Raw genomic sequence first — 20085 nt, forward strand, 5'->3', positions numbered from 1 at the left:
TTTCATACGAAAATAGTTGATTGGTATTTTATCATTTTTTATAGATAATATATTATTTAAAATATACGTAAATGTCCAATTTATGTAAAGTTTGATATGCATAATTACAAAGATAATATCTAATTCAATTATTAATGATTTAATAATTGAATAATTTAAATTCGTATTTTATAAAAAGTTATCAAGTGCTGAATTAGTTAATTTCGTATTTTTATAAAAATTAAAGTTAATGAAAAATTATCAAGTGTAAATGTAAAAGTTTAAATTAAGTGATTAAACACAAATTGAATAATATGTTAAAATTAAGATTGATTTTTTTTAATAGTACTCAAGCTCGATCCTTTTTTTTATCTGATCAACTAAATGATTAAGAAAAAAAAATATAAAAGCTCAAAACATGTTCGAAATTAATTCTTGCATAATAATAAATTGGGAATAATGTTTCTATATAAGTTGTGGTGTTGATTGTAATTGTAATATAAAAGTGATTGCTTGATTGCAAAGGTTATTATTGGGTGAGTTTGTTTAGACTTAAAATAAGTGATTATAAAAAAAAGTGATTTATTTATATGTGACTTTTATAAAAAAATGATAGAGGTTTTGTGTTTGGTTATAATTATAAAAAAAAATAATTAAAAGTGATTTTTAGGCTGTTTGGGTATATCAATTATATAAGTATTTTTTAATTACAAAATTACATAAATAGCATTATAAACACTTATAAAATAACGTGTTTGTGTAAGAAAAAACATTTGTTATAAATGCTGTAAAAAATACACTTCACCATATGTTTATTTTATTTTATTTATTAAGCTAACATCCACACATGCCTAATAGATAAAAGGAAAAGTCTTGTTTAACAGAGACGCCTTCTTGACTTGATTGTTCGTCCAGGCATGTTGTAAATATAAGATTAGTTTTTTTTTTTCTTACTTTCAAATTCTTGTATAACCAAAATATTCGAAACAAAAACTGGCAGCAGAAGCAAGAGAAAAATTGGTTATTAAAAAGAAACAAGAAATTAATATATCTAGGAATCAAAAGCAGCATATAATATTGTAAATAAATCTAGTTGTCTAATAAAAGCCTAGTTTTTTTTTCTTAAAAAGGAAAAGAAGGGGAAATTTTCACAGCAAAATCTGGTGATGACTTTTATGTCTTTTTGAATAGCAATTTACTTGAAAGCACACGGCATGTAAGTCTACATAAAGTCGTGATCATGATCCCCCTCTGCAGTTTTTTCTCAGAAAATAAAAGTAGTTGTAATCAAACCACCAAGTCCTTCCTTTCCTTGGCCTAATACCACTTCTAGTTGAGTTGATTGAGTAGAATCTCTGAATTATTTGTAAAATCCCCCAATTACTACCAATAAAAAAATATTAGTTGATATGAAAATAAAAAAAGATCTTTTTTTATTAAGAGGGTAAAATACATTATTATAATTTTACTAAATTATCCCCCTTATTGAGGTGCTGCTCAGTTGTCCACAACTCCACATGAAGCTAAATTTCACTCTCTTCTTCATCCAACCATTATATTTTATTCCTTCAAGCTTGTTCTTGTGTGCTCTCCTCCACCTAGATCCTTAATTGAGCCAGTAAACAAGTCAAAGCAGTTTGGATTGCAATTGTTGAAGATCTGATCTTATGGAAATTGTTGAAGAGATTGTCTGAGGCGGATGAATTTTTCGATGACCGTGATTTTCTTGATTAATGGCACTGTAAGGTCTATGTCTTAATAGTGACAGCTTTATTTTATTTTATTTAAAAAAATTGTGCATCAATGTCTCATTGACATAGGACTTTTCCTTGTTTGCATAAAACTCCTTTACATTTACGTAGAACTCTCTCGCATTTGCATAAAATGTTAGCATATATAACTATTATGTGTTTATTTTGTAGTATTGGCTTTTGATGAAAGAGCCAAATAATAAAACAATAGCTACATTTTGGATTTTAAGAAGAGATTCTTATCTTGCCTATAGAAAATTCCTCTACTTTCTTTCTCTGTGTTGTGAGTGTATTGAGAATCTTAAGTTCTTATTTCATTTGCTTGTAATAACAATGACTAAATGGGGGTATGCTTTCATTTTATACTCTTTAATTAATTTTATGTCTAAGAGTGTATTTTAGTCTTATCTATATCAAGGATCAATGACAAAGTAATGAATATATTTTGATATTCACCATAAGAGGATATATATATATATATATATATATATATATATATATATATATATATATATATATATATATATATATATAAATATAATGTTTCGGTGTATGCTACTATGTCTAATTAAATGCGATTATTTGGTTTGTGATGATTAAACACTGTTGATACATGTTGTTTGAATTTTAGCATATATCACCACATATTTGTAATGGACATTATATACATATCATGACATATAAGGTTTTATTATGTGAATGGTATTATTATCAAGTCTTTTTTCCGAAACGAATAATGTATATAGTGGTAATATCTTTTTGTCTTATCATATAATGGACATGATATTTCTAAAGGATAATTAATTGGTTGTTTTGTTGCTTTATAATTGATATGATTCAATTGTTATTAATTATTATTATTTTGGTAGCCATATTTCAATTGAAGTAATCATTCACATGTGTCATTAATATAATTTGAATGAAATTTCAAGTAATTGATATTAATTTGTTTTTAAACAAGATATGAAAATGAATGGATTTTTTTTTAATTTCATGAAATCATTTATTTAAATGGCAAATTAGGATGAAATTTATGTCATGCTATTTTTTAATTTCCATCTTTAATGCTATGATTATAATAATCATTAGTTGACATTATATGTGTAGCTTGTGGGTGTTTTTTAATGAGTCAAACTTAAATATGATATAAAGCTTGCACATGATTTAGTTTTTGAATACTTTTGGTTTGTGGATACAGAACTTGCACTTAACTTTATCTTTTGATTATGATATGTGACCAAATTGGTTTAAAATTAACTTAATAAAAGGTTATCTAAGTTTGCACATCTTTGTGACTCTTGGGGCTTGTGTATTTGCATGGTTGTTATGGTTCGATTTGGATAAAAAAAAGGTTTTTAATTATTATATGCTTAAAGTTATAAGTTTACGTGTTCAGGAGTGACCATAGCATCTTAAGCAATGTAATACATGAATTAATATTTTGTCCCATAGGGAAATAATAATTAGTAAAGATCAAATATCATGATATTTCTATACCCATATGCATGATTTTATTGTGGTGTTTGTACATAAAGTTTGTAAATTCTATGCATGTTTTTGCACCTCTGACCATAAGAAGTTTGAGTTTTTTTGTTTAATTTTTAATGTATGTATTTCTTATATTTTAGTTATTCCTAAAAATTTGCTAGAGTCAGGAATCCCATTGTTGATTAGTGATAATTTTGCTGATTGGAAGGATCAAATTCTTTTAACCTTAGGGTGCATGGAACTGGACTTGACATTACGTGTGGATGAATCATTCATTCCCACGGTAGAAACTGCTCAAGTAAATAAGGAAAATTATGAGCGGTGGGAGCGATTTAATCACTTAAGTTTGATGCTCATAAAGTCTCATACAAGCAAAAGCACGAGGAGATATATTCCTAAAATCAATAAGGTTAAGACTTATATGAATGTTATTGAGGAGCAGTTTCTTAGCTCTGATAAGTTTGTGGCCATCACCCTAATGAAAAAGCTTTCCAGCATTAATTGTGATAATATCAAGGGTGTACTTGAGATTTCTGAACCATTTCTTGTCCATTTCATTCTTAACTCACTTTCTCCTCAATATGGTCCTTTTAAATTTTTTTACAATATACATAAAGACAAATGGTCTATTAACGAATTACTAACCATGCGTATTCAAGAGAAAGAGAGATTGAAGCATGGGGCACCTGAAAGTGCTCATATGGTGACTCATAATAAAGGAAATGGGAGAAGAGACAATGGTGTTCTTGGAGTCCACAAGACTGTCCAAATGAAGCGGAATGAAACAAAGATTGATTGCTTTTTCTGTAAATAGGTGGGACATAAGAAAAATGATTGTCTCAAATACAAGAAATGACTCGAAAAGAAAGGTAATTTTACCTTTACTTGTTTTCACTACTACAAAAAAGACTTTTTGCATCGGTTATTTGACACTTTTCATGACGGTTTTCAACCGTCTTCGAAATCGTCATCATGAAAATTCAACACTTTACATGATGATTTTTAAACCATCTTAAAAACTCGATCTTAGAAACTCGATTTTTATATCGGTTTACATAAAAATCGTCTTAGAATGTCTTTTTTTGTTTTTTTTTATAAAAATAAGGATTCTAAAAAACTTTCTAAGCCGATATTGCCATTGCTTATAATGAAAACATAAAAATTTTCAATTCAATCTACAACAATTATCTTCCCAACAAGTATGAAAAGGAATTAAAAAACTCCTTGTGCCATTCCAGTTGACATGGTATACCTCTCCATATGATCCTATTTAAAACAAAGCATGAATATATATATATTAAAATTTAAATAAAAACTCCAGAAACATAGCTATAGTCTTGCAACACTTAAAACACACAAGGAACACATCATTTTTTTAATATTTTTTAATTATTTTTTATATTGCATAATTTTATAATGGAACACGATAAAATGGAATGATGAACTTATTTTATCTATTTCTAACTTACAACAATTTCTAAAATTTCAAAAGTGAAACTCAACACTCAAAACTGAAACTAGGTTTAATTTTTAATAATTTTAATATTGAAAATAGAAAAAGTTGTTGTTTCCTTTGCTTGTAATAATAATGATTGAAAATGGGAGTTTACTTCTGCTGTATGCTCTTTAATTAATTTTATGTCTAAGAGTATATTTTATTCTGTATCAAGAACTAATGACAAAATAATAAATATATTTTGATATTCATCACAACAGGTCTAAGTGTCTAACATAAAATTCCTTTGCATTTGCATAAAATTCGCGCATAGAATTCTCTCACATTTGCAGAAAAGTCTTCTTTAATATGTCTCATGAAAATTTAGAACTCTCTTAAACTTACTTAAAATTTACGGTGTGAAACTTTTTCACATTTGCATCAAAGTCTTCTTCAATATGTCTCACCAAATTATTCTATCAAATAGGATAGAATTAATAATGTATTTCAAGTATTGTAGACCTAAGTATTATTTCTATGGATTTTATTATGACTTAAATACAATATTTATGGAGTTTTATGTCATGTTTTTATGTGTTGTTTCATTCATGGATTGTATTATATTTAATTTATTTCTATTGATTTAGGCTTTGTGAAAATAGATTATTTGTGATGTGGATTAATTAATATTGTTTATATTAAATATTATTTTTAATTAATTATTTATGTTTGAGATTTATTAATAATTATAAAAAATTAATATTTTCACTTAATTACCTGTGGCCTGTGGATTTAGCTTAGCTCACTATGCTACGATGAGTCATCGGTAATCTTTACCAAGGAGAGAAATATGGTTCGATTCGTGGTCATAGGTAATTTTTTTTTTTTTTTCCGATTAGGGTGAGACCTCGGGTTACTAAAGACTTTATATTTTGCGATCTTATTCATGTTTGGCTTTCCCAATCCACTTCATTGTGGATTATTATACCTACCATTTATGAAAGGATTTTTGCTATATGATTACAATAATAATAATATATAACATAGGTAGGCTGGTTATGAGCATTACATCACAATGTTATTGTCAAGTGTGTGTATGGGGAATGGAAATTTGAAATAATCTAAATTGTGGTGCTATGTAAATACAAGATTCCAGCAACATGAAGGGAGTATTTTGTTAGCTATGAAACCATTCTATGCAAACATTTGAAGGTCTTGGAGTGAGTATTCAGCAATGGAATACTAATTGCAGAACAATGTATCACGCGTAGCATTTCCAGTTGTTGGGTTCACTCTATCACCAGAAAACAACTTGTTACAGATTAAGCATATTTAGACAATAAAACAAGCATAATAATTTATAGAGATATAATCATACCCATCAGCAACTTTGCAGAGGTATTCACGTTGATCTTCTCTTAGTGGTACATCCGTGAAGTCTGGTTCCAAGCAAGACAATAAGCACAAACCATTGAAATTAACAAGTTCGCTAGTATTAAATTTCTTGAATGAAGGTGGAAATCTTCACTTTTATGCTGCCATATCTTGGCATTTTGATAAAATTATATCAAAGTTTATCTAGATTCATTCAAAGGATTATCCATTATGTTATCCACTTATCAGACCCAAAAGTATTAAACATGAGAGTGTGTATTGGAAATAAATCTAAATCTCACATTGACTAGAGATAATGTTAAGATAGAGTATATAAAATGTTAAGATAGAGTATATAAGTGGAGGATAACTCTCACCTTATGAGTTAACTTTTAGGAATGAGTTAAATCTAAACTCACATTCTAATAAGACTTACGTTGCTACTTATAGCTAGTACTAGTAATAGTAGTAAATAAGTGTAGTTATGTTCTTAACATTTCATCCAGGTTCAGTTATATCTTCGGGTCAAGGAGAGTAGATTTTTTCTTTGTAAAGTTTATAGATATATATTCAGACCAACAAGTGTAGTTATGTTCTTAGCATTGTTTTTCTTCTCCCTCTTTTTGGTGTACAATGTTCCCACTAAGGATAAAATTTATGATGTCATGCATATTATCCAAACCTACCTCCACTAGGCTGGCCCTAGTGGGTTATTTGCTTTTCTTCTCTTAAATGCTCTCTTCTTTCCCTCTTATTAACCTTTCCCATAGTTTTCCTAAATAGGTTGATTGAAACCCAAGACCAATTGCACCTATGACAATAATATACATGCTTTATATTAAGGGTTTGTCTACGGGCATTGATTAAGAAATTAAAAGATTTTTTTTTATGTCTCCCAATAAATCATAAAAAAGCATAAAAAAACTAATGAAAATTGTAATTTTACAACTCCCAATAAAAAACTTTTTACTCTAAATTCCTTAACCAGTACTCTTAGAGCACTTGTTAACATTTGTCTTTAATTAATTATAGATTAGTTAATTAATCACCAGCCAATACTAATGTTGTCCTTTAATTAGTTGAAAGCTATTATAAAAGACATACACTCTTTTACAACCATATTTCCCTTGAAGGCCCAATAGTAGCACATTATGGTTTAAGTGATATTACTACATACCAGCGCCTGTAATATTTGATCCCTTAAAAGATGTATTTCCTGTTGCAAGTGCACCTTCCAAGTTAGCATTGCTTAAATTTGCCTGCAGAAAGTGATCATTCATGCAGAAGCCAACCAAAAAGAAATTCGTTAATTACAGTGGACTGGGGTACACTGTCAACATTGACTAAAATAAAATTTGACGTTATGATCAAATTATCAGATCCTTTCCCATCTGATTATATCCATATGCAATTTTTTCCCATTCTGGTTCAACTGCAGATGGCTAACAATTATGCTAATCGTCCATCATAGTATTTCATGGTAACTTTGACTGCAACTTCTGTGCAATAATCATAGAAGCTGCATTCTTCAAAAAGGGAAACTGTATGCCATGAAGCATTTTTAGAAAAATGAGGTGGCAGAAGATTCCACTTTCTTTAGTAGTGATTTCTTTAAGAACAGATTCATCTGCCTTCACTGTTATATGATATCCCTCGTATCTCTATTATGTCACTTTGTAACTTTTCACTTCATCTATATGAAGCATTTATAATATCTCTTCTTTAAAATTTATAAAAAAGGGAGAGGAAACAGTTGATCAGATGGTTGAGAAATTTTGTGCATTAAGTCTCTCTCCTCTCTTAACCCCACTCATACAATTGCCCTATGTTTCGTCACTGCCATTATACAAAATTTTGGGTTGATTTGAATACAATGCACAACACAACAAACAAAGGCTTGGACAATTGATTCGAAATTAAATTCCCATTAGATCCTAGCATAATGAACACACATCAGATATTACCATATTAATACAGGAAAACAATTACCTTTGTCACATTTGCCAGGGAAAAATCTGCATTTCTAAGATCAGCATCCGAAAGGTCAGCACCTGACAAAAAAAAACAGATGGGAAGAGAATGAATGCAAGTGGTAAACGGTATTCCAAATGTGCATATTACTACATTCATTAACCATTATTATAACATATAGTGTTGGCCAAACCTGTTAAATCAGCATCAAAGAAGCTAGCACCTATTAACTTTGCACCTTTAAAATTGGCTTGTCTCAGTATGGACTGCAACAATCAAGCTTAATCAACTAGTTAAATTTAGATTAAAATCACAAATTTGATTGACCCCATCATCATATGCCAAATCAACTTAATTTTAAAAATAATTTAATTTGAATGTCTTCCAATTATGAATTGTCATATATGATAAGAACAACGTCTTATCCCACAATGTGAGTATGGCCACATGGATCACAATGTATCAAAATTAAACTCGTTTAAAAAATAACAAATAAAGTTACACCGTTTTGAAGTCTTGTTTGATCAGAGTCTTGCCACTGAAGTCCTTCCCAGTGAGATCTTGTCCCCTTGTCACTTCTTGCCCGTATGGCCCTCCACCCTGAATTCACCGTACCCATCATTCATCAACCCACAATAAATTAAACTTTAAAAAATGGGGTTCAAAGTCTCATCTATAAACTACAAAATGATGAGTTACTTATTGATTACCTTGAATGCAAGTGCGGGATCAACAAAGATGAAAGAAGCAGAGAGGAGAGCAACGAGGGTGGCACCAGACACGGATTCACCCAATGAAAATGTGAGTTTCTGAGATGGTTGGAGACTTTTCTTTATGTTGAGTCCCTGTGAAGATGAGTGAAATGAAGCAGAGGGAACAAAGAGTGGGAATTGTTTAAGAGAAGGGTATAAGTATAGTATACGAACCAGAAGAGGAAGAGGAAGAGGAAAAGTAGAAGAAGCTTTGTTGGGATTGGAGGTTGAGAGAGAAAGATGGGGTTTACAAGTGGAACACAATGAGACGTTGAGAACAAGAGCCATATCTTGCAGTCACACGCAGATGCAACTCACCACGACAAAGTGTCATAGGTACCATGTGTATGTGGATAATGCCGCTTGGTCAAAGGATCACCATATCATATCATCTCCTTTTTATTTTTGTTGAAAATAATACATGAAATACTTTCAAGTTATTGCAAATATATGCACATATCCACCATTTAAATTATTTCAATATTTATATCTATATTATATATAAAGTAAGTGGTCTTACAAACTAAAGATTGTTTTGAAAATATATATTTTAATATTATTTATTTTATTTTATTTTATGCTTTTTTACTTTTTTATTTTAACAACTATTCATTAATACTCATTCATATTTATAAAAATTGTAAATATTGACTTAACATATTGGTTATAAAATGAATTTTCATCTAACAAGATGGGCGAGGAAAGGTTAATACATATGTCTATCTTGCTTCATTGTATCCCTAGTCAACAAGCAAATCCAACACAAATTATATAAGTGAGTTTAGGTGGGTTTAAAATTAATTTGGAATGAAATTGATTATGCAAAATTGATTGTGGTTAAAATTAATTTTTAAACAAAATGATCTATATTTAACTAAGGTATTTAGTAAAGAGGATGTACAATTAGATATGAATTGATTTTAAAATCTAACAATTGATATAAAAATAGTACACCATAGACCACTTATTATACTTTGTGGAAAAAAAACATTCACCTTAAGATCTGTCTTTATTTTATAATCTAACTGGTAAGTGTTTTTTTTTTTTAATTCATGATATTTATCTAAAGGATTTATCAGTTTTATTAAAGATTAATTTTTGTGATTAACCACTTTTAATAAGATTTTTCACATCATATTTTTTCATCGAGGCTCCAATCCAAAAAAATTACTTTTAAGGCACCGAGTCCATTACAATCAAACCAACTCCTTATTCGAAACTGATAAGTGTTTTAAAATGATACTACTATGATACATTTAATAAATCGTATTGACCAAATCTTATCATATATTCAAATGATCTTTATTAGAATTTCGAGACAGCAGAGGAAAAAAGGTGAGTAGGTAGTGTGCATGTGCATTTGAATATTGAAGTGAGAGAGAAATATGCAGGCCACCTTCATTGCACAGCATCAAGTCTAAACATGGTTCTTGGACCAAGATACCCTGCATTTAAAAACCATTTGAAAAAGCAAGTGCAGGGAATCCAAATTCCAAATGCGTGTTTGAGTGAAAGCAGTAGCAGTAGCATTAACAGAGGAGAGCAAGATCGTGGGATCGGGTTACTTTTCATCATTCTCTTTTATCATTATTCATTTTGCTTTTGCTTTATTCTCTTTCTTTCTTTAATTTCAAACTGTGTTTTGATTTTGGCACGCCATAGTGAATGACTTAGCTGCGTTTGGCGCCACAGTTGACACTTGTTCCAGGAACCAAACAGAGCTCAACAAGTGCTTACAAGAATGGCAAGGTCAAGGCTTTCAGGTAACTGGGTCGGTGTGTGATGTGTCCTCACCACCCCAGAGAGAGAAGCTCATTCAGGAAGTCTCATCCACCTTCAACGCTGAGCTTAACGTCTATGTAACTACTACTCCTAAGTCATTATGCCTAAGGCTATGCTGTGCATTACATTGCATTTATAAGCTTAACATATGTTGGGAGAGATCAACCCTTTAAATGGATCTTAATGTCTTTTTTTGGATCGACAAATGCTAATTTAATTTGTTAATTTTGTTAGAAATGTCAGTTGGGAGGATTTGAACCCTCAACCACTTGACCAACCTTATATCTCCTTGGATCTTAGTATGTTGATGGATTATAGCACTCACACTCAGATACGGTTACTCTGCTGGAATGTTACTTAGTGCATGTTTGGGGCACAGTCTAGACCCTTTCAAAAATACTTTGGGAGCAAAAGATACATTATAGTTCTCCAAAAGAATGTTTGACACCTTCTATCAGATTTCCAATAGTAATCCAAACATAGTTTTAGACATCCAAATGTCTACATGTAGTTACCACCATTGTTTTCTTCAATCCTAGATCTACTACATTCCCACTAACTTGCAAAGTTCATTCAGAACAATAACTATACAAAAAAAGAGATTTTTAATTGACATTCATCATAAACTTCACCAGAATAACTACGTGCCATATATATTATAAACTCCCAATATCAAAACCAATTTTACATATGTCTGCATAATCTAAAGTTTAGATTCCAAACCACTGTCTAACCAGACATACTGAAGCTTTTAGAATCTATAAGGTCTATTGGTGTGCCAATAGCTCCATTGGCTTTGTGGTTTGCTGATATCGTCTCAAATCATCAAAGCTTTAGTTCAAACATGTCATCAAATAATAAAAAAAAAGGTTTACTTGTGTACGGATGAATTATTGAATTATTTTGGCTATCAAGTAATTTCCTGTTGTGTTTAACATAAAGTTACCACTTTCATATTTAATTTTGTTGTTTCTTGAAATTCTTGACTATTTTCACCTTTAAATTAAGTATTGCTAAGAATGCAATACGGTAGATTCTGAAGTCATCCTAACCTAGCAGAATTTTTGTAGGTTTTCTACTTGGAAATTACATATCTATTATATTGGGATGATGAACTTTTGCATTATCAAGAAAATCCATTTATTCAATGTTTTGGCAATTGAAGTTTGAATGAGAGGTAAAGTTTGGCAGATATTTTGAACTAGATCAATACTCCCTCTATTATGAAGCCTTATTTAAGGAGACTATTCTCAAAATATCGTTCATTTAATAACACTAAAGACTTTTTAGTTTTTTATACTTGAGAGATAGTTTAGGAAAAAAAAAATTTTAATTGGGAATGATACAATTTAATGAAACTATCTAATTTCCTTAGTAAATGTGAAACATCTTCTTTTGCTTATATTCAAGAATGGAGGAAGTATATGTTTAGTGTATGTGGAAAATAGAACAGAACTAGACGTGCAGTTAGAAAGTGATACGTTTTGGTTCCACTAAAAGGACTATAATATGAAGAATAGAACAATTTCATTTCATTTTGTGTGTGCCAAAAGTTACCTTAATTGTTTGTTGTTAGAATTATGAATGTCCATGTGTTCGATTAAACTTGTGGAAGATATTTTGTCTCGGACCCCTCTTAAGGGCATTGCAGAACCGGAAGAAGTGTCATCGTTGGTGACTTTCCTTTCTTTGCCTGCTGCCTCTTACATCACTGGACAAGTTATTTGTGTTGATGGAGGATTAACAGTGAATGGATTTCAACCCAGCATGAGAGTTACCTGAGTTCCTTCACTGCTTTTCTGTGGAACAAATAATTCTCATTTTGATTTCATTTTCTCTCCCTTCTACTTGTCTATGAGAATCGGTGGACTTATTAGAGTCATGAAAGAGTTATAGTACGTGTGGATTTATCATGAGAAAATTGATTTTTAAGTGATGTAATTTATATTTTATTTTTTTTTATTATAAAAAAAAAGTTTAAATAGAGGTATTACTGCATGAGGCTAAATCCCTCACTTTTTTTTATTTATTTGGACACAAATATATACAAGATAATGTAAACTCTAGTCAATCTTATAATTAATCTTGACAATAATTACAAAGATTACAAATAAATACAGACAGCAATACTTCAGCTGCATAATTATCACCAAATAAATTTTTGCTATTGAAGTCAGTAGTAAAAATCAATATAATTTTCCTATCGAACATAAAATATAATTAAAGTTTTTTTTTTTGTTTTGACAACTTTAACTGATATTATTACCAGAAACACTCATATATACTGCAATTAGTCACAAACAAATATACTTCAATTAACTGCATTTTTTTATATTAAATTAGTAGTAAAAATCAACATAATTTTTTATATCTAACATAAAAACAACTTAAAGTTAAGATCAAGTCAACTAATATTTTCTAATAAAAGCAAATAAATTGATTTGGCATATATATATATATATATATATATATATATATATATATATATATATATATATATATATATATATATATACAAAATAATTCAAATTAAAAATAATTATTTTTTATAAGAATTGAAAGAGTTAATCTTCAATTGAATGTATGATTTCATTACAATCATTTTCATTAAAATATATACGTCATATCATATATATATATATATATATATATATATATATATATATATTTTTTTTTTTTTTTCTCAAAGTAAATGTAAATATTTTTCTTATAGCTTTTTCAATGAGTAATAAAATTTTATTAATAATATGCAACCATATATGCACGTTTTCAAAGAGAAAATAGTGCATGCAATGTAGAGTTTTTGGCTTTTTGCACGGTGATCAAATGAGAAATCATCACATGTAATAAGTTTATTAATTTTATAATTATTTTAAAATTTATATCCAGATTTCCTATTAGTCGATAATATCCTATTTTTTATTGATAATGTATAGAAATTAAATTTATTTTTAAATTGTATAGTTTTATTTAAAAAATAAAAACTGCAAATATTATAATAAAATTTAGGTTAAAATAATTTTATATCTTTTAATTTATTATTTAGGTTTAATTTGACCTTTTATTTGTTTTAATTTGATTCTCCAATTTTTAAAACATATTCAATATGGTGATTTAATTTTTTTATATTTAATTTGATCCTCTAATTTATAAAATCGATTTATTTTTTAATGTATATTTTATAGTAGTTTAAAACCAATTTAGTAATAATTTTGAATTTCGATAAAGTGTCATTTCTTAGGGACTGAAAAATCAAATCAAATTAATGTAAAAAATTACATGATCAAATTAAATTTTAAAAAAACTAAAAGATTAAATTAAATCTAAAAAATAAATTAAAAAACTAAAATACTAATTTGGCCTAAACTTTACCATCAAATAATTTAAATTAAAATATAAAAAAAAAATAAGTTGCTTCAATGAAGGCTTAGGCGGCTTACTTATTGTCGTTGAAGCAGCCAATGCCCTTTTCTGCACTTAAAAGACACTCATCAATTCTGCCGAAAAGCCACAATTACCACTAGCAAACATATTAATGACGAGGAATGCATTTTTGCTATGCTAATAATACTTTACTTACTCTGCTATTCTGTCCAAACCTAATAATACTTTACTTATTCTGCTATTTTGTCCAAACCTGGTTGAGGAAGCGTAAAACAAAAAAAATGGGGATTAAAAGATTAGGACATACTAGATTTACTCTGTCCAATCTTTTTTTTAATAAACAGAAAACAGTAAGGTAAGACTATTCTATTTCTATAGAATACTCACAAGTTCCATGGCTTTGGGTCCGCTAGCCCGATCATGATTTTTCTACCTTCCCTTTTTTGGCCGGTTGTGGGTGAGGAGGGCACTGTTCTATTTCCTATTTTTTTATTGATAATGTATAGAAATTAAATTTATTTTTAAATTGTATAGTTTTATTTAAAAAATAAAAACCGCAAATATTATAATAAAATTTAGATTAAAATAATTTTTTATCTTTTAATTTATTATTTAGATTTAATTTGGCCTTTTATTTTTTTTAATTTGATTCTCTAATTTTTAAAACATATTCAATATGGTGATTTAGTTTTTCTATATTTAATTTGATCCTTTAATTTATAAAATCGATTCATTTTTTTAATGTATATTTTATAGTAGTTTAAAATCAATTTAGTAGTAATTTTGAATTTCGATAAAGTGTCATTTGTTAGGAGACGGAAAAATCAAATCAAATTAAAGTAAAAAATTACATGATCAAATTAAATTTAAAAAAAAAACTAAAAGATTTTAAAAAAAATTAAAAGACTAAATTAAATCTAAAAAATAAATTAAAAAACTAAAATACTAATTTGACCTAAACTTTACCATCAAATAATTTAAATTAAAATATAAAAAAAAAATAAGTTGCTTCAATGGAGGCTTAGGCGGCTTACTTATTGTCGTTGAAGCAGCCAATGCCCTTTGCCTGCACTTAAAAGACACTATTCTATTCTAGAGTCATTAAATGTTTAATTATATAATACTCATTTTAAGAAATATAAATAAAAAATAATTAATATTATATTAAAAACTAAAATGATTGGAGAATTTATTATAATGGGAGTATTATAGATGACTTAGTGAAGTTGGAAAGGCGTTTTAGAGTGGAAAATGGCAGGAAGCAGCATTAACAGAGGAGAAAGATGGTCTCTCAATGGAATGACTGCTCTTGTCACCGGCGGCACTCGTGGGATCGGGTTTTCATCATTCTCTCCTTCTCAATTCAACTCACGTTCTCTTTTCTGATTATTACTCATTTCAAATTCTGTTTCAGGCACTCCATAGTGAGTGACTTGGCTGCGTTTGGCGCTGCAGTGCACACCTGTTCCAGGACCCAAACAGAGCTCAACAAATGCTTACAAGAGTGGCAGAGTCAGGGGTTTCAGGTAACTGGGTCGCTCTGTGACGTGTCCTCACCACCCCAGAGAGAGAAGCTCATTCAGGAAGTTGCATCCACCTTCAATGGCAAGCTTAACATCTACGTAAGTTCAACTTATGATGCTAAGGCTATGCATTGCATTAGATTGTATTTATAAATTTATGTACTCGTAGTATTAGATCTAGAGTTTCATTTTCAATTCACTTTTTTTTTTTTTTATAAAACTTCTGCACATGATCATGTAATTCATATGACGGTTTTAAATATCGGTTGCGGTCGTGTTGCAGTTTCATCGTGTTTGTTGATATCGCGGACAAATGTGGTCAATAGGGTCACGTTGCGGTTGTTGATAATTAAAAAATCTTGATGTTGCAGCCGAAATCACGGTCACCACCGTTTCTTAAAAGCTTTATTCATATCATTAGAAAGATTATAGGTGCACTTTATTTTGTTTTCCAGTCAGAATTAGAGTTTCACTTTGATAGTCTGCATGATAAGATTTCGATTGAAGGTCAATCTAGATTAATGAGGTGAAACTCTCGTTTTGATTGAAAAGCGGTACTAAAAAGCAGAGTCTGTTTGGATTGAGAAATTTAAAATTCTGAGAAATTTTAAATTCTAAGAATTTCAAATACTTCAATTGAAATTCTTTTATTTTTAAAATTTTGTATTTGAATAAAAAAAGTTAAAATTATAAGTGAAAAAAAATGAATGAAAAAAAAAAGATATGATTGATGTACTAATTATATGTATGTGTTTATATACGTTCTCAATTATGTTTCTTTTCAAAATTTTAAATTCTTCACAAAAAAATATCCAAACAATGAATTCTAGATTACAAAAATTCAAATTTTTTGATAAATTATTTTTCTCAATTAAAATTTTCTATCCAAACATACTGTTATGAAAATTTATCGAAGTTTTATCCTAGATAAAAGTGAATTTGTTTAAGCAAACTAACATACAAGACTTGTCCTCCCAAAACAACTTGAATGTTATACTACTACTACATCTATTTTCTTAATTTATCCATTGATCAATGTTTAGAGTCGAAGTAAACAACAAACTTTTTCACGGTTAAATATATATATAGCTTATTGAATTTATTTGAGGGAGCTAGTTAATCATCCTCCAAAACCATTGATGATATATGTAACAAGTACGTTGTTTATAGCTAGATGTGTTTCATTTAGTAGACCTGAACAGTGTGAGCAAATGCTTTCTATTTGAGATCAGAAGCTTCCATCACTGACTTTGTTTTTGTTTTAGGTGAACAATGTTGGAATAAACATTAGAAAGCCAACCATTGAGTACACTGCTGAAGAATATTCACAGATTATGACAGTTAATTTAGACTCCTCATTCCATCTGTGCCAGCTTGCATATCCTCTTCTGAAAGCATCTGAAAAGGGAAGCATTGTGTTCATTTCATCTGTTGCTGGTGTAGTGAGTTTAGGTACTGGAGCTGTCTTTGCAGCAAGTAAAGGTTAGTACCATAGTCATCCCGTCTTTTCTTTCGTGTTCATGTGATCAATAAAGTTTTATCACAAACTAACATAATTTTAATTTTTGTCCACTGAATTTTCAGCTGCAATTAATCAGCTTACAAAAAACCTGGCTTGTGACTGGGCCAAAGACAACATACGGAGCAACTGTGTTGTACCATGGGCAACCAGAACCCCGGTTGTAGAACATGTAATTTACTTGTTCCCTACTTTTATTTTTCTTGGCTCTTTTCCTTTCTACCAAAGCCTTAAAACAATATTACTTGGTAGACAATACATTAGCGAACCATCCAAGTCCTGCAAGATTGGGAAAATGTTTGTTAAGAAGAACTGAACTAATTGTACCACTTTCATTGTTAACAAAAAAAAAGATTGTAACTGGCATTCATGATAAATTTCACCAAAAAATAATTGCATGTCATATACTATGAACTCCCAATATCAGAACCAAATTTACATAAGTCTGCATAATAGTAAACCACTGTCTAATCCAACATATTGAAGCTTTTAGAATCTATAAGGTCAGCTAGTGGATTGTTGAATTATTTTGGCTATCAAGTATCTCTTGTTGTGTCTAACATAAAGATAACACTTACTTATTTGTTTTTGTTTAATTTTGTTGTTTCTAGAAATTATTGACTTACCATTAAATTAAGTACTGCTAGGCATGCCATAAGGTAGGTTTTGATGTCAATATTACAGACCCAACCTAACCTAGCAGAATTGTTTAGTTTTTCTGCTTGGAAATTATATGCCTATTATATTGAGACTGGTGCAGCGGTAAAGTTGTGCCTTGGTGACTTGTTGGTCATGGGTTCGAATCCGGAAACAGTCTCTTTGCATATGCAAGGGTAAGGCTGCGTACAACATCCCTCCCCCATACCTTCGCATAGCGAAGAGCCTCTGGGCAATGGGGTACGAAGTTTTTATATTGAGAGGATGGACTTGTGCATTATCAAGAAAATGTTTCTTTTTTCTCAATGTTTTGGCAATTGAAGTTTGAACTCGAGGTAGAGTTTGGCAGATATTTTGAACTGGTTCAATTATATGTTTGGTGTATTTTGAAAATAGAATAAAACTAGAAGAGCAGTTAAAGAGTACTATTACTTTTTTATTCTTCTAAAAGAGAGGTAGAATACCAAGAGTGTGTTCAAAAGAGCGTGTTATCCTTAAAGAATGTGTTGTTAGTATTTCTCTTATTAACATTATGCCAATGTGTTTGGTCCAAATTTTTTCTTCTTTTTGGGTAGTTGTTCAAAGACCAAAAGTTTGTGGATGATATTATGTCTCGGACTCCAATTAAACGTATAGCAGAACCAGAAGAAGTGTCATCGTTGGTGAATTTTCTTTGCTTGCCTGCTGCTTCATTCATCACTGGACAGGTTATTTGTGTTGATGGAGGATTAACTGTGAATGGATTTCAACCCAGCATGAGAATTACCTGAAATTACTTCACTGCTTTCTCTTTGTGGAACAAGCGATTCTCATTTGATTTCAACATGTTTGTGACAAGTGATGCGCAATTTCGTTTTATCTGCCTTCTAGTTGCATATGAAAATGAATGGCCTCATTTAATTCCATATGAAAAACTTATATAATAAATGGAACATCCTATTTAATAGCGTTGATGTTTCTTTTTTCCTTTTATAATAATAATAATAATAATACATGGCTATTGTAAATTATCTTAAAATTTATACAAAATGATTTCTCATTAGTTAACCATATAAAAACTTTTACACTTGGCAATGCATTGTGCATGCATATTAAACTCTTTATTGTGCCAAAAAGTCGAGTAAGAGTGAGAAAGTCAAACTCGTTTTTTGAAAGGGAGTTGTCTGAATTAAGCCCGTGAATATATGGCCAGTTTGGTTCTAAATTGTGCAATAAAAAAATATTCAGTTAAACTGCTAAAATAATCTGATTCATAATTCAAGCCTTGAGGTTTTTTCACGTGCATTATTTAATTAAGGGTAGCGTGCTACATGTTACAGTATTTATTTATGGGTTGCAGTATTTGATTGTTTATTCACCCCCCCCAAAAAACAAACATGACTTCCGTCCACGGGCGAATCAGACTGAGAAGGGATGGGGACCCATAACAAAAAATAAAATATATTCAATAATTCTTTTTCCGAATAAATACATCTAACAACTGTATATCATTATTTTTTATACAAAATATTTATAATTGGATGTTTCAATAGGTTATGTTAATAGTCTATTAAAACACATAACATCTTACTCAAAAAAAGCACATGTAAGGTCTTTCTTATATGCCGCAAAAATAATCAATAATTACTAATTTCAATAAATTTTATTGGATATATATTAATAAGTATTCAATAAAAAATTTATCTTTTATTTTATTACGAAGTATTTTTTTGTTATTAAAACATTAAATTAAAATATGAAAAATTAAAAATCTTTTTTTCGTGTAACGCGATGTCTTTAGCCTTGATTGATTTTACCATGTTGCAACTCGTGATTATAACAATTGTTATTATGTGCTTTTATAATTTAAAATTTATAATAATATTCAATCAATCTAATTACACTTGTTTATATGATATTTGAACACAAGAACTCTTTCAATTGTAAAAAATAAAATAGAGTTTAACAATTAGATATTAATAAAGAAAAAAAAATCTTTTTATATAATAACTAAAATTTAATGAAATATAATATTTAGATAAAATTTCTTAAAAAAGGATAAAATTACTATTAATTTTATAATTTAAAAAAGTAGGAGATAAAAACTAATCATATAATAATTAAATTTTGATCAAATATAATATTGAGATAAGATTTCTTAAAAAGGTATTCCTATTTATTTTATAATTTTAAAAATAAAGTTAAGTGATGAAATCTATTAGCATAATAATTTAAATTAAAAAAAGGTAAATAGTCAAATTCATCTAAAAATGTGAGATGCATATCATTGGTTATGAAATTTAATTCTTAATTGTATAAAAAGTATGACAAATTAATTTTGAAGACAATTTAATGACACATTGGTCCCTAAATTTTGCACCTTAATATCAAATTGGTCATTGAAAAATACAATTTATTGTCAAATTGGTATTCAAACATTACAATTTAATGATAAAATGGTCTTACAAATTTAACGATACAGCTAATTTGG

At 29.1% G+C, this 20085-nt stretch overlaps 3 protein-coding genes across 4 annotated transcripts; 2 read left to right on the top strand and 1 right to left on the bottom strand.

The window, feature by feature from the left end:
• Positions 1-5670: 5670 nt before the first annotated feature.
• Positions 5671-12226, bottom strand: LOC100500352 (pentapeptide repeat-containing protein). Of its 2 annotated transcripts, XM_041006384.1 has the most exons (9): positions 12090-12226; positions 8925-9145; positions 8709-8843; positions 8503-8598; positions 8192-8264; positions 8017-8078; positions 7205-7286; positions 6032-6092; positions 5674-5947 (listed from the first exon to the last, which is right to left on the bottom strand). In XM_041006384.1, exons 2-9 carry the CDS (start codon positions 9036-9038, stop codon positions 5896-5898), a joined length of 675 nt encoding a protein of 224 aa, XP_040862318.1. In that variant the 5' UTR covers positions 9039-9145; positions 12090-12226; the 3' UTR covers positions 5674-5895. The 2 variants fall into 2 exon arrangements, with proteins under 2 accessions (NP_001236746.2, XP_040862318.1); NM_001249817.2 differs by lacking the exon at positions 12090-12226 and having other exon boundaries at positions 5671-5947; positions 8925-9093.
• On the top strand, positions 10174-12314 carry LOC100790736 (tropinone reductase homolog At5g06060). Its single transcript, XM_041006862.1, has 3 exons — positions 10174-10310; positions 10399-10702; positions 12126-12314. Exons 1-3 carry the CDS (start codon positions 10174-10176, stop codon positions 12312-12314), a joined length of 630 nt encoding a protein of 209 aa, XP_040862796.1.
• Positions 12315-15052: 2738 nt separating this feature from the next.
• LOC100527615 (tropinone reductase homolog At5g06060) lies at positions 15053-18561 on the top strand. Its single transcript, XM_003538375.4, has 5 exons — positions 15053-15253; positions 15331-15538; positions 16705-16921; positions 17024-17130; positions 18191-18561. The coding sequence occupies exons 1-5, from the start codon at positions 15168-15170 to the stop codon at positions 18383-18385; spliced, it is 813 nt and encodes a 270-aa protein (XP_003538423.1). The 5' UTR covers positions 15053-15167; the 3' UTR covers positions 18386-18561.
• The last annotated feature ends 1524 nt before the right edge of the window (positions 18562-20085 follow it).

The sequence above is a fragment of the Glycine max genome, chromosome 11, assembly GCF_000004515.6.
Source record: "Glycine max cultivar Williams 82 chromosome 11, Glycine_max_v4.0, whole genome shotgun sequence".
NCBI lineage: Eukaryota > Viridiplantae > Streptophyta > Magnoliopsida > Fabales > Fabaceae > Glycine > Glycine max.

Coding starts and splice junctions, on each gene's coding strand:
- LOC100500352 (NM_001249817.2), bottom strand. CDS start 9,038: ATGGCTCTTGTTCTCAACGTCTCATTGTGTTCCACTTGTAAACCCCAT. Junction 8,265..8,502: donor TCAAACAAGACTTCAAAACG/GTGTAACTTTAT, acceptor TGATTGTTGCAG/TCCATACTGAGACAAGCCAA. Junction 8,079..8,191: donor CTTTGATGCTGATTTAACAG/GTTTGGCCAACA, acceptor TTTTTTTGTCAG/GTGCTGACCTTTCGGATGCT.
- LOC100790736 (XM_041006862.1), top strand. CDS start 10,174: ATGGTTCTTGGACCAAGATACCCTGCATTTAAAAACCATTTGAAAAAG. Junction 10,311..10,398: donor GAGCAAGATCGTGGGATCGG/GTTACTTTTCAT, acceptor TGTGTTTTGATT/TTGGCACGCCATAGTGAATG. Junction 10,703..12,125: donor GTTGGGAGAGATCAACCCTT/TAAATGGATCTT, acceptor TGAATGTCCATG/TGTTCGATTAAACTTGTGGA.
- LOC100527615 (XM_003538375.4), top strand. CDS start 15,168: ATGGCAGGAAGCAGCATTAACAGAGGAGAAAGATGGTCTCTCAATGGA. Junction 15,254..15,330: donor GGCGGCACTCGTGGGATCGG/GTTTTCATCATT, acceptor ATTCTGTTTCAG/GCACTCCATAGTGAGTGACT. Junction 17,131..18,190: donor GAACCCCGGTTGTAGAACAT/GTAATTTACTTG, acceptor CTTTTTGGGTAG/TTGTTCAAAGACCAAAAGTT.